Here is a 14792-nt window from a genome sequence, read left to right as displayed (position 1 = left end):
CAAACTGTGGGGTCCCTTTGTCCCCTCTTTTCCCAGCTCCCCACATCCCCTCCACACTTCACCCACTTTCTTCCCAACCCCATATATTTATTGTGGGCCGCACTCAGGCAAAACTCACGTTAACGCCAATAAACCCAGGATCTGCTCCATTCGCGTTTATCACCCACATGGCTAAGCCGGAGTATCTGGTCGCCATTCACTGAGAAGATATGAACTGCGATATAGGGCAGGGAATGACTTCCACTACCCCCATCCCACAAACCCAGATCATCTCCTCAACAGAGATAAGACCAAGCAGATAACCCACCACGCAGAGTCCAACACCAATAGGAACAAAGAGGCATCGGATGTTGGACCCTAAATGGATCCAATGGATCTCGACTGGGCAGAGCCAAGGACAACCCTGATGGAGAAGTCCTGTCTCCAGGAGTCTGACGCTGGGGCCAAGAGCCGCAGCACCCCACCACCGACAGCCGCTGGAGGGCACCAGGCAGATTTCATAAACAACAGGGCCAGAGACCCTTCAGGTCTTTTCAGATCAATGATCAAGATGGTGGTGGAGACCAGCAGAAAAGGCAGGACCAGGCTTAGCAGAGGCAAGGGACTGCCCTCTCTGCTGAAGTTCTGGGGAGGGATATCATGAAATGCACTCCTGGAGATTAACCCCGCAGGCGCCTTACCCCAACGTCACGCCCAGTCACCTCCCCCATACTCCTGGCAAAACTTGGGGCAGGAGGGTAAAGTCCCAGGAGAGAGAGACCCAACCCACTCCTATTACAATGGAACAAAAGCTAGCAGACCTCCACCCAAGCTGGTGTCTTTGCCCCAGGTGCCATGTTCATGGGCATCACTCGTTAGTCCCAAGTGTTAATCATGGCACACAGCAGTACTTGGTCTCCAGTGACCCCTCTACTTCCTAGCGCCCATCCACTAGGGGTTTAGTAAACATGCCCCCCCAAATCGTTCACGTACCCCCCAAAAGTATTTACATCCCCATAGGACAGTGAACTAAGGCTACAAGGACCAGATCCCCCCTCCCCAGGTTCCCCCACTACAGGGTGAAAGGGGATCTGGGTGTGGTGACCAGGGCGCGCCGCCGCGTCTCTCACCGTGTGACGTGTCTCCAGCCGAGGGCGCGAGCAGCGTTTCTGCCTGGGGAGGGCGGCCCCGGCACGGTACCACCTGTGCTCCAGGTCGGCATTGTCATTCCGCAGGCTACTCAACCAGATGCAGCGGGGCTCGGGCGAGCTGCAGTCCACTCCGATGGGCTGTTCAAACCGCCAGCCCTTCCCCGCCCGCTCCACGCTCCACAGGGCCTTGCCCACCACCGACATGTTCCTCGGCGCAGCCAGAGGACGACGGGGTCCCCGCAGCCCCCTGTGGGGTGCCCTGTCCCCGCTGCCCACGCCTTCTTCCACCATCCAGCAAAGGGGAAGGGAGAGATTCTCCCTGGAAAGTCACTGACGGGGCGGAGGGGGTGAACTAAAGGCTCTTTTGGGAGAGGCAAGTGAGCTGAATGGATCTCAGCCCCTGGTGCAGCTGGTGCCCGTCCTCTGTAGATCCATCGGTGGAGAGGGGACACCAGAGGTTGCTCCCTGCTTCCCTTGGCTAGCCCCTAAACTTCAGCAGAGAGTCTGGTGTCAAAACCCGCCCTGGCTGCCAGCCGGAGTCAGCTCTACCGTCTGGTGTATCACAGATGAATGTTGATCGTTCCAGTCCTGGGCATGCCAGATACACGCACCCCCCCCCTCCCCAGGACGCACACCCGCCCCCGCCCCCACCGAGGGGAAGGCACCGAAACCCCTCGATGCCAGAAAGCCAGCTTCCAGCCACACGGGGAACCAGCCGAGGCTGAGCTGAGGAGGCAGGAGCAGGCGGGCAGATGGACAGACAGACAGCGAGAGAGAATGCACACGCTCTGCCTGCAGCTGCTCCGGGCTATCAGGCCACCCAGCATCACCCCGCCCTCCCACCCCCTCCAGCTGACACAAGCGCAGGGGGGTTGGAAGTTTCACTTTGCTGATACTTTTTTTTTTTTAATCCTCCGGCTTCCTCCTCTCCCTCCCTCCCGGCCTCTTCCTTCCTTCCTCAACTCACTTCCCAGCCTGGCAGCTCTGCGCCCGCCAAGAGAAGGGGCGGGGGGGGGGAAGGGAGTGCAGTCTAGTGACTAGAGCCAGAGTCAGGACTCCTGGGTTCTCTTCCTGGAGCGGGCGGCTTTCACAGGGCTGACTCACCAGCCCTGCTCCGTGCATCACTGTTTCCCCAGTTATGAAATGGGGTAATGAGCCTGACCCACTTCGCCAAGTGCATTGAGGTCCCAGGGGCGTTAGAGGGCACTAGTCAGTTCAAACTACCGGCCACTAGGTAGGGCAGAACCCGAGCCAGCCCGAGAGACCTCCGGATCCTGTCCCTTCTGAGTCAAAACCACCGCCTGAAAGCTGTGGAGGCCCCAGAACTTCAGGGCAGCCTGGAACCAGAAACGGGGCCGGATCTCACTCGTCAGGGTGTCTGAGGATCGCTGTAGGGGGGTCAGGAAGGAACTTCCCATGTGCCCCCTGCCCCGTTACTGTCTTGCCATACCAGCCTGGTAGCGAGAAGGGCGGGATTCACCTTCCTCCGAAGCATCCGACGTAGGCCCCAGCCAGCGGCAAGCTGCCAGACTGGACAGCCCAATGGTCTCACCCTGGGTGGCAAATCCTGGCTTTATCCTAAAGCAGCAGGCAGGCGAGGATGGCAAGCTTCCTCCAGAGAGCCCGGGTGGGTGTATAAATTACCCTGCCCCGAGCCCCAGCCCCTCCTCTTCACCGTGTCGTCCTCAAGAGAGCAGCTTTTCAAGGAGCGGGTGGTGCCCCAGGCTGAGTGTATCTTCATGCCCCTGCTTGATGGGAGCAGGATTGCAAGGCAAGGAGGGGAGAGCTCAGGGCTGGAAGCCGTCTCCTCCAGGCCAGGTTTGCGGTCCATGGGGAGTGACATTTCCCCCTCAACCCCAGACAGGGCGCTCTCCCCAGATCCCCGCGGAGATCTTTCAGTGGAGTAGTGGGGGGAAAGGAAAGCACAGGATTGAAAAGCGTCTGAGACCCTCTTGCTCCAGGGGCGAGCTGGGTTCTGGGCGGTGTCGGGAGCCCAGGACTGAATTCCTGGAAAGGAGAGAAGGGGGGTCCAGAGACTAGAGGTACTGAACTGGTGCCAAGACTCCTGGGTTCTATCCCTGGCTCTGCCACTGAGCTGCTGTGCGACCTTAGGCAAGTCACTTTGCCTCTCTACACAATGGGGGAAATGAAACTTCCCCACCTTTGGAAAAGTGCTAACTAATATTAGTCCCTCCAGGCCAGAGCTCGGTAAAATCCCTCGGGGGGAAGGGGGGGGCAATGTTCTAAGAACCCAGCACCACAGAGCATCTTCACTCACCCTGCACCGTCCCCTGTCCAGCACATTCAAGGGCCTGGATACACAATGCTGGCACACTGGTGTCGCTGGAACACACACAGACACACTCGCTCCCGGGGAGATGTGTGGGCAGGGAAGGGAATCCTTCCCAGGGCATCCTGGGTCAATATTCGTACAGCACCTTGCGGGTGTGCTCAGTGCTTCTGAGACACGGTCCCTGCCCTAAAGAGCTGAGACGAGTGGTGGAAACTGACCAGGGTGGCCAGAGGGAGGGGTGGGAAGATGGGTTGAGCAGAGAGAGATCAGGTAGTCCCGTAGTACGATGAGGCTTTAAGAGAGGAGGAGGAGATGATGCCGGAGCAGAGAGGCAAAGAGAAGCAGGTAGTGTGGCCAGGTGGCTAGGCTGGTACTCAGGACACCTGGGTTCTATTCCCAGCTCGGACACTGATCTCAGGCAAACCGTGCCTCAGTTTCCCCAGTTACCCTGAGCCTGTTTGGTCCATTTAGCCTGTGAACTGTTGGTGGCAGGGACTGTCTCTCCCTCTGTGGCTGACAGCTCTGACTACTGTAACATAAGGAAGGTTGATTAGTCCCTGCTGCACTGGAAGAGGGAGATCAACCCAGGAGCAGGTGGGGGCATAGAAAACAGGCGACAATTCGCAAAGGGGCAGGGTGTGGGGCCATGGGATCAGGGCAGGGACCGAGTCAGGGGAAGGGGAAGAACTGGGATGAAGGAGAGGACAAAGGGACTGATTTGAAGGGACTGTGTGCGAGACGCACCCTCAGATCATTTCACCTGCAGCATGCTGGAAAGAGCGAGGGGCAGGCAGCCTGCAACGGACAAGGGGAGGGGAAGAAGGATGGCCTAGGGGCTCAGGAAACCTGGATCCAATTCCCAGCCACAGACTTGCTGGGCCTCAGAACCTCTGGGCCTCGGTTCCCCATCTGTAAAATGGGACTAGCACCTCCCATGGGCAAGGCGCTCGGATACCCTGGCGCTGGGGGCCAGATAAGGACCTGGACAGAGACCGTCTGTAACATGGTGCTGCCAAGGGACCAGCAGACACACTCTGACTGCAGCCCGGCCTGGCCTGCCAGGTGCTTCCCTGACATGCCCTTCCAGGGCTCCGGCCAGGCTAGGACGCGGCTACAGTCCCACCACTGCTACAACCCAGAGCCAGCAGGGCCTGGGCCCCAGCACAGGGAGAGGACGCCTCACTCCAGTGGGCATTAACAGGAAGAGGAAAGGACATAGCGCTGCCCAGGCCACGCGGGCACTGATCACCCAGCCCCCAATGGCACCCATGCCCCCTGCACATGGGCTCCACCTAACTGGGGCACGGAGCTGGCGCTTGCAAACTCAAGGCGGGGGGTCCAGTCGCCTGCCATGGGGAGGATCGGACAGAAGCCCAGGCCGTTTCCATGGCGACGTTTGTTCCTCTCATTTCCTGTTTGCCAGTTTTTAGCCGGACTTTGCCTTGGCGGGAGCTGACGAGGCCAGGGAGCGAGGCGGGGAGCCAAGGGGGACAGGTCAGCGGCTGGTGCAAGGCAGAAGGGAAGGAGCGTCGTGCCCGTCCCAGGCCAGAGTGGGCCAGGAAGAGCTGCCCCACCGCTGGGACTGGGGCAAAGGAGGGTGGCTGAGGGATCAGAGGCAAACCCAGCCCATTGTGGAGCAGAGGGGGCTCCGGAGGTGAAAGGTGGGTGGCCCCGACCAGTGTGGGCAGCGTGGGGCTATGGGAGGAGAGGGGCAGAGCCGAGCCGCAGGCTGCTAAAAGCGGGGGACTCCCGCTCTGCAGTCCTCCTGCCAGGGCCTGGCAGGTGAAAGGGGCAGGGGGTATTTGGCAGTGAGCTTCCTTCCTCCCGCCACCTCCAAGGGAGAGAGAAGGCTGAGCAGACTCACAGAGGGGGTGGGAGGGGGTCGGGGCAGATCTCGGGCAAACATCTGGCTTTGGTGCTGAGGGCCCTGCCTCTCCCATTGGGTCAGTACCGTGCAGGCCGGGCCCCCTTGCCTGTGGCCAGGCCCCGCATGAGCAGGTCCCACGGAGCATTCTTGCAATTCTAGTGTCTGAGGACAAGCACGTGCGGCCGCTCCGGGGAAATGCCAATCATTGTTCGGATTGTATCCCCCGGCCCCCAGGGACCAGGGCCTCAGCTGCCAGCAGGCACTGCCCCTTCCACCTCTCTGGGCTCGTCCTCATCACAGCAATGCCAACCAACGCCACAAGACACCTCCCCTGGCTAGGCACGCCGGCCAATCAGATTCATCTCACTTGGGGGCACAGGTGCCTGCTGGGATCGGAGTCACCCCAACAATGCAGGTAGCAATTTATATCAAGGCCTGGGTTGTTGGCCGTAAGCAACGATCCCTCCTCTGCCCCAGCAGATCCCTTGGTGACAAGTGCATCGGAGACAGAATGGGTGCGCTCAGCCCAACGAGAGAGGGCGCACGCGTGCACGTGGAAGGCGAGCGTGCCCTGGACAGGACAGAGACGGGGCACACGTGCTGGATGGGAGAGGGAAAAAGCGGTCGTGAGCGTGGACCATCAGATGGATGAGATCAAGGGGCAGCAGGCATGAGAGCGATCGGAGGGATAGAAGAACACAAGAATGGCCACACTGGGTCAGACCAATGGCCTGTCTGTAACAGTGGCCATTGCCAGGTGCTTCTAGGGTGACCAGCTCACACAGGTGAAATATTGGGACGCAGGGGGGGCGGAGCAAAACAGCCGCAGGAGTTCCACGCCCCGCCCCCCCCCCCACCAGCTTGCCTCCGCTCCGTCTCCACCTCCCCCCTCCCTCCGGCACTTGTGCCACCATACAGCTGATCAGCGCAAGCCTGGGAGGGAGGGGGGAGGAGGAGGAATGCGGCGTGCTTGGGGAAGAGGCGGGGCCAGGGTGGGGATTTGGAGAGGGATCCAATGGTGCAGTGAGGGGGCGGGGCTGGAGGCGGGGCCAGGGCAGGGATTTGGGGAGGGATCCAATGGGGGAAGGAGGGGGCGGAGTCGGGGCAGGGGGGCACGAGCCCCCTCTGGGCTCCGCTCCGCCTGTGAGCAGAGGCAAAATATCGGGACAATTCGCGTCCCAACCAAAGGTAGGTCGGGACGCGGGACAAATTAGCAAATATCGGGACAGTCCCGATTAAATCGGGATGTCTGGTCACCCTAGGTGCTTCAGAGGGAATGAACAGAACAAGTCCCTTGTTATCTAGTCCCAGGTTCTGGCAGTTGAAGGTTTAGGGACACCCAGGGCATGGGGCTAATAGCCATTGATGGACCTCTCTTCCAGGAACTGATCTAATTCTTTTTTGAACCCAGTTATACTTTTGATCTTCACAATGAGTGCCACAGGGGAGGTACTTCCTTTTGTTTGTTGCAAACCTGCCGCCTATTAATTTCATTGGGTGACCCCAGTTCTTGTCCTAGGTGAAGGGATAAATAACACTTCCTTATTCCCTTTCTCCACCCCATTCACGATTTTATAGACCTCTATCATATTCCCCCTTAGTCATCTCTTTTCTAAGCAGAACAGTCCCAGTCTTATTAATCTCTCCTCATACGGACGCTGCCCCTGTCCCTAATCATTTTCGTTGTCCTTCTCTGTACTTTTCCAACTCTAATACATCTTTTGTGAGATGGGGCGACCAGAACTGCAAGCACTATTCAAGGTGTGATCTATACAGTAGCATCATGATATGTACTGGCTTATTATCTATCCCTTTAATAATGGTTCCTAACATTTTGTTCGCTTCTTTAACCGCCGCTGCGCATTGAGCAGATGCTTTCAGCGAACTATCCATGGTGACTCCAAAATCTCTTTCTCGAGTGGTAACTGCTAATTTAGACCCCATCATTGTATATGTAGAGGTAGGATTATGTTCTCCAATGTGAGCGTGTCGATTGGAGGGGGAACGAGAGCAAGCGAGGGGAGCGTGTCGTTGAAGGGCTGCGATCACGACTCCACAGGAAACACGTGTAATATATTTATTAGTCCATGTGTTCCATGCCATAGTTACAGCCCTGGAGCCTCCTATGTATGGCCCATCTGCATGGCCCATTCAATCGCTAGGTCTCTGAGGAGATGGACAGCAAGGGTGCCCGTTAGCATTGCTCAGCGACGTGGTCGCCCTGCGGAACTGGACTAAGAGCTCGCTGCAGAGGGGAGGAATAACGGAAAGGCTCGTCACAGAGATGTGTCACAAGGCAAAGCCCCAAGGGTTATGGCTAGGGCCCTACCCAAATTCACGCCCATGAAAAATTCGTCAGACTGCGAAAGCTGGTCTCCCCCTGTGAAATCTGGTCTTTTGTGTACTTTTGCCCTATCTACACTATACCAATTTCACAGGGGAAACCAGTGTTTCTCAGATTGGGGGTCCTGACCCAACAGGGAGTTGCAGGGGGGTCACAAGGTTATTTTAGGGGGTTACGGTATTGCCACCCTTACTTCTGCGCTGCCTTCGGAGCTGGGCGGTCGCAGAACGGCGGCTGCTGGCCGAGCGCCCAGCTCTGAAGGCAGCGTCCCACCGGCAGCAGCAGCACAGAAGTAAGGTGGCAATACCATCCCATGCCATCCTTACATCTGCGCTGCTGCTGGCGGCAGCTCTGCCATCAGCCCTGGGCTCCCGGCCAGCAGCCGCCGCTCTGCGACCGCCCAGCTCTGAGGGCAGCGCCGCCATGAGCAGCAGTGCAGAAGTAAGGGTAGCAGTACCGCACCCCCCCGCAACAAGAACCTTGCGACCCCCACGCAACTCCTTTTTGGGACAGGACCCCGACCATTACAACACGGTGACATTTCAGATTGAAATAGCTGAAATCAGGACATTGACGATTTTTAAAATCCTGTGACTGTGAAATTGACCCAAATGGACCATGAATTTGGTAGGGCCCTAGTTATGGCTGGGGACCCCCTCCTATCCCTGTAGGCACCTACTCCTCTGGCTTTATCCAGGGCGACGTGCATGGAGCAGGAAGCTCGGGACAGACTATCCGGCTCTCTCAGCTGATTCAACCTTGGCAGGCTGCACCCTCCCTTTTCCTTTCCTTCCCCAACTCCCTCCCTCTCCGCGGCCCCCTTCCTCCCGGTCTTTGTCAGAAATGCTGGCTAAGCTAACATGACATAGTTGGCGGAGAGGTGTGCATCTCATGGGAGCTTCAGCCTAAGCAAGATGCTATGTCCAGGCTGATCCCAGCTCACGAGGTTCCACGCGGCTGCCCTTACGCACCCCCTATGCACACCATGCTGGCCCCTCGGCCCCTCCCATCTCCCCAGATCCCTGTGGAAACATCCTCCCAGCTCCCAGCACAGCCTGCCCTGCTCCAAGGTGGGCTGGGGATTGCTACACGGCCCTGTTTGGCGTCTCCCCGACATGTCCCAACAAGCAGAGCGGCTGAGCCTGAGAAACGAGACAGGCCACTGTGCAGCTGTCAGCGCCAACCCACAGGGTTGGGCAGGACGGAGAGGGGGGGTGAGGGGGGCTTTTGTTTCCAATTGCCCAAGTAAACTATTTAAAACCCAAAAAGTGACTTGCCTGGGAGTGGAGCTGGCTTCCTCCTGCCCACGGGGGCAGGCGAGCTCAGGTGGCACCTGGCCACGTCCTGCTTTTCCCCTCTAGGTCTTGGGCAGGGTCACGCACAATCCGCTCCGCTCTCAGTAGCCCACAGCTCTGGTTTGGAAGGTGCCCTGCAGGCCAAATGGCTCAGGCAGTTGTTAAAGGACTAGAGAGCTGGGGCGCCGGCTCAGACCCCGCCAGGGGCAGCGGTGGCTGAAACGTCTCACTCTCCAGCCATTATTTGGGGGGGAAGGATTCTTTTAAACTGGCCCAAAGTTCACCTAGAGACACTGGTGATGGCCCCCCATTTCACTACTTCCAGTCCCATTTGGAACTCAAAGGAAGGGAGAATGCCCCTTTCTCCAACTCACGGCAGCAGCATTAACCAGAGTCGGCCTCCAGGTGCCCCAGGTTGGGGACCGACCAGACTAAATGGCTGATCCCGCCCATTTTACTCCCATTTATTTGTGTTGACGTTTTTCATAATACGCCCACCTGGAGCTCTGGGGGATCACTGTCCAAAATAGCAGCTCCCCCTCCTCAACCCAGGGGCTCTCCCACTGCCCAGCGGAGCAGGGAGGGTTTTACTCATGTGAGTAAGAGCGGCAGGCTGGGGCTCCGGGATCGTTCAGATAGCCCACACTGGGAAAGGTCAGGAGGCGTTCAGCAGGGCAGACCCTACCCGTCGGAATGTTGAGCCACTGGCCTCCTGCCAACATACTTCGCAGTTTCATACAGGAGTGTCCTAAATATACAGCCGAGCAGGGGCAATGGAAGAATACAGCAAGTTCCCAGAATGCAACACACACATCACCACCACACACGCCCTCTCTCTCTCACACACACACACACCCTCTCTCTCTCTCACCCCCCCACCCCCCCCACACACACCCTTTCACACACCCTCTCTCACACACACACACCCCCCTCTCTCTCTCACACCCCCCCACCCCCCCACACACACACCCTTTCACACACCCTCTCTCACACACACACACACCCTCTCTCTCTCTCACCCCCTCCACCCCCCCACACACATCCTTTCACACACCCTCTCTCACACACACACACACTCCCACCCCCCCTCTCACACCCCCACCCCCCTCTCTCTCACACCCCCACCCTCTCTCTCACACACACACACACACACACACACCCTCTCTCATACACACACCCCACCCCCTCTCACACACACACACCCCACACACTCCCACCCCCTCTCTCACTCACCCCCCACCCCCTCTCTCTCACACACACACAAACACACACCCTCTCTCCTCTCACCCCTCCACACACACCCTTTCACACACCCTCTCTCTCACACACACCCCACCACCACACACACCCTCTCTCACCCCCACCCCCTCTCTCACTCACACACACACACTCCCACCCCCTCTCTCACTCACCCCCCATCCCCTCTCTCTCACACACACACCCTCTCACACACACACTCCCACCCCCTCTCGCACCCCCACTCCCACCCCCTCACACCCACACCCCCCTACCCCCACCACCACACACTCACCCTCTCTCTCACACCCCCACCCCTCTCTCTCTCTCTCTCTCACACACACACACACACACACACTTACACTCTCCCTTAGCTGACTCCCTGTGGGCGGCAGAGCCCTCTGCTGGCCCACTACCAGCATTTGTTCCCTTTCAGTGTGGAATGGAAACAACGGGCAGGAGAGCGAAGTGACTGAGTGTTATCACCCTAATCACATTTACACAAAGCTTTGAGCTTGGCTTTGCCTTCAGCCTCCTCTGCCTCTGTCTAGCATCGCCCACCCCACGGCTCACAGCACCAAGGGATGAAAAGGAGTCTTGTGAACACACAAACCTGTCTCTGGTACTTAACCAGCCCCCTTTAAAGGCGGTGAGATGCTCCAATACTGGTAATGTATTTATCCTCACAACACGCCTGTCAGGCAGGGCAGGGCTACTCTCCACATTGTGCAGGTGGGGAAACTGAGGCACAGAGAGACTATGTGACCTGCCCAAGGTCACCCAGGTCTACCAAGTCCTAGGCTGCTTTTCCTACCCGCTAGACCATTTTTCCTCTCCAACACACCCTTCTCTTGGGAGAGGGTTACCTCTCCTGTAACGAGTTACGACCCAGGCAGCAATCCTACGAACACTCACACACGTGCTTAACTTTAAGCACCAGGACTAGCCCCGCTGGCATGAAGATTAGCTTTTGCAGGACCGGGGGCAAAGGCAAACAGAACTGACAGTGATGAGAGAAATCTCTCTTTGTCCTTTGTTCTTTCCAGACGGTTTTATGTTGTGCATTTGACAGCACTTTGCGCCTAGTCGCTTGCACAAGCTCTGCCTGTTGTGTTGTGTGGGTCTCTTGTACAGAAACAGGGGAGAGGAAACGATTTATCATCGACAGGAAAACGGGCTGGGGAAACCACCGGAATTGGCAGAGGGAGCCAGGGCAGGTGGACAGCCTGGAAGTCCCTTGCAACTTATTTTCAAAAGTTGACTTGATTTCCCATCATTGACTGTGCTCCTGTATCAACAGAACAGGTGTAAGCAGAGGCCCCCTCCCACCAATGGCATGATCAAAAGGCATTCGTTCTCCAGAGGCACTACGGACCCGGACCAGATAGGAACCACCCCCAGGCCTAACAGAGCAAGGCTCTAGGTCACATTTCTAACCCTTCAAGCCTTCCAGCGCCCAGATGCGCAGGGACAAGGGGGATCTCTCACCAGGCCTGGATGCGACAAGCAGAATGAGAATTGACGGACCAGTCCTGAGCCTTTATACCAAACCGTCCCTTTCTCCCCATCTTCACCTGACAAACAGGAACCCAACCGGGAAGTTCCTTTCGGCAGAAACAACAAAAGATTCTCCCAGAAGGCAGCTTCAGATGTTATCATTCTTGTGCGATCAAGCGCAACACGTGCCAGAAAGGACAACCTTGCCCACTACTGCCCTCTTCTGGTCTATCGGTTCCCACCGCCGGGCAGGCTCCTGTAATTCACTGGTTAGTAATAATACTTCAGCGCTTGTATTATTAGTCACTATTTGTACTGAGGCTACTAGGCCTAGGAGCACCGGTCATGGTCCACGGCCTCTCTGCGTTAAGACGCTGTTCATAAAAGGATCTGGAGACGAAACCTACTTTATTTAATACTTGCAACCCCCAGGGAGATATTCGCCTCATTTTACAGGTGGGGAAACTGAGGCCCGGAGTGATCTAAAGTCACATGGCTTGGATCAGCTCAGAGGGATGGGGGCTTCCCAGGGGCGCTAGTGCAGAAGCAATAAGTGGAGAAGGAAGCACTTAGACCCAGCTCCTTCTGCAATCTCCGTCTCAGACAGCATCCCCCATCCCTTCCCGGGCAGCATCTCCAGCCTGATCCTTTCGCTGCCACAGACTGACACCGGGCAGGCAGCGGGTGCGCCGGGGCTTCTGCTTATTACACTAGAGCCAAACCATCTCACCGTGTCCCTCCCCCATCTGTATCTTGGATCCACCTGCGCCTGCAAGTTCCTTGAGGCAGGGGCCGGCCTGTCATTATGCGCGTACAGCACCTGGCGCGATGGGGACCTCGTCCCAGGCTGTCCCTCGGAGGTACTCCTCTAGCCCCCAGCTCCAGAGTACACACAGCTCGCAATTTTTACTGTATTTATCCTCCCAAGACCCCTGAGAGGTAGGGTGGGGCTGTTCCACTCATTGCACAGATGGGGAATTGAGCCCCGGAAAGGCTAAGTGACTTGCCCAAGGTAAGTCTGTGGCAGAGGAGAGAATGTCTCCCACATCCCAGGCTGGCGCCCCAACCACTAGGCAAGCCTTCCTTCCGCTGGACCATTCTTCAGGGGCCGGTAGGTGCCCCCATGGTACAAACAACAACAATCATCCAAGGATGCCCAGAGAATCTGTGCCAAGCCCGGAATTAAACCCCGGAGTCCTAACTTTCAGCTCGGATCACGCCTGTGTCCCGTGACAGCAGCCTGCGTTTCTCCGAGTCCACAGTCAGGAGCTGTGGGTCACCAGGGCTCTGGGTAACAGTACAGTCCCCGCAAAGCGCTTGCTACACCCCACCGGGGAACCCGTTCATTGGCGCTTCCACGCAACAGCCCCCGGGGCCCGAGCTGTCGTCCGCTCCAGCTGGGACCTGCCACCGAGTTTACAAAGTGCCTCTCCTCTCCCGCCACCGACCCCCCAGAGCACGGCGCACTGCGTAAGAGGCCTGCGTGGATATCAGCAAGCCGCATCCCGCCACCCTCCAGCGCACGTCCTGTTCCCTGAACATCTGCAGCTGGACCAGTCACTGCCAGAATGCCTCCCACTAACCCCTGGCCCCAGCGCGAAGAGAAGAACATCCCGCTCTGGGAAAGAGAGAGGAAGTGAGAGAGGAGCAGGTAATGGAGGCTTCTGATCCCAGACCAAGGGACAAGTGATCATGAAGATTCAACAGGGAGAGAGGAGACACGCCTGGTGCTATTTGAAAGCTGAACTCTGGGACCTCCAGTCACTCTGCTTCCGACTGTCCCTTCCCCACTCCCCCCATCCTAGCTGCTGTCTCCAGCCCTAGAGGCACTGATCATATGACTGCAGCTTGGAATCCCAGCTTTCAAGGACAGTTTAAGCAACGATCTCTAAGCACAGGGGCTGTAAAGAGGGGGCAAGTCAGTGGGGACACAGCGGAGTTACTGAATAGCATAGAGATGGTGGATCGGGCTCTTCTATTTGTCCTTTTCCATCGCCCCAAAATAAGGGAAGCATCAATGAAACTGGAAGGCAACAAAGCCGAGACGAGGAAATACTTTCTTTTTTTTAAATCCCAGGCACAATTGAACTGTGGAACTCACTGCCACTGGATGTTATCGAGGCCAAGAGCTCAAGGGGTTCCAAGAGAGGGCTAGACATTGATATGGAGAATGAGACGATACACATTAGATAGTATAAAAACTGGTGGGAAGAACATCACCGCCAGGGCAAATGCCAACCACTGTCTGGATGTTTGCCCGCAGGGTAGGTTGTTTCACCTAGGTCCTGGCACCTTCCTCTGAATCACCCGGACCATGTCCAGGAGAGACAGGATAGTGCCTGGGAAGGTCAGAAGTCACATCTGGTGCAGCAGTTCCTACATCGTAGCAGTTTGCAAGAAAGCAGCTACTAACCAAGATCACCGTCAGAACGGTGTGACTTCCGGGATCCTGGATATCCTGCACGCAGCCAGGGCTTGACTGGAACCAGTCCATGTGATTTCAGGACTAGTAACTCTTCTCCTAGCTTCAGTCCTGGACCAGAGATGGGAAAGAGAGAAATCTTAGCTCCCTGGGAAGATGGAGGGGAGGCGATAAAACCAAACAAGGGAAGAAGAAATGGAAAAAGCGAATGACTCTCTGAGCTGGGAGGAAGGATTTCTCTAAATGGAACAGGCCAGCAAAGGATGGAGAGATCTGGGATGGAGAGATTGTTTTTGTCATCTGGGGTGGGGCAGGGGGGGAGATGGCCAAACACTAATCCCTCCCGAACTGTGAGCTGAGATTAGGGTCAGAAAAATGAGAGCTTAATAGGATTTCCAGGGCAGATAAAGCCCATGTTGAAACAATAACTGAATTTCAGACCTTATATGGGAAAGAGCTTCCCCACCTGGGCTCGTAGCAGCCGAGATGGGGGAGGGAGGAAGGGCTCCATCCATCGCCTCCCTGCAGGGCCAGTACGAATTCAGACACTCGGCAGGGTTCTTGTGGATAACCCCCGTGCCCCCCACAGTCCCCGTGTTTCCCTCTGGTAAGGGAATAGTTTGTACTAGGAGGTGGAAGGGGAGTGAATGGACCCAGGTCAGTTTCAAGGGCAAACAGTGGGAAATGCCCTGCAGAGAGAGAGGCAGG

General features: G+C 57.0%; 1 protein-coding gene across 6 annotated transcripts in view; it reads right to left on the bottom strand.

Annotated features, from left to right (window-relative positions):
• ARHGAP23 (Rho GTPase activating protein 23) overlaps nt 1-14792 on the bottom strand; it is a 129164-nt gene that overhangs the window by 72245 nt on the left and 42127 nt on the right. For 4 of the 6 annotated variants that reach the window (XM_054014372.1, XM_054014373.1, XM_054014378.1 and 1 more), the window contains exon 1: nt 1110-1716. The exons of the other annotated variants lie outside the window; for them this stretch is intronic. In XM_054014372.1, the coding sequence (XP_053870347.1) occupies nt 1110-1421 (312 nt within the window). In that variant the 5' untranslated portion in view covers nt 1422-1716. Of the gene's footprint in view, nt 1-1109; nt 1717-14792 lie in introns of those variants that run through there. 6 annotated transcript variants of the gene reach the window in all.

Source organism: Malaclemys terrapin, chromosome 25 (assembly GCF_027887155.1).
Source record: "Malaclemys terrapin pileata isolate rMalTer1 chromosome 25, rMalTer1.hap1, whole genome shotgun sequence".
In the NCBI taxonomy this organism is placed as follows: domain Eukaryota; kingdom Metazoa; phylum Chordata; order Testudines; family Emydidae; genus Malaclemys; species Malaclemys terrapin.
The sequence above is the reverse complement of the archived record's forward strand: the minus strand, read 5'-3'. Positions and strand labels throughout refer to the sequence as shown.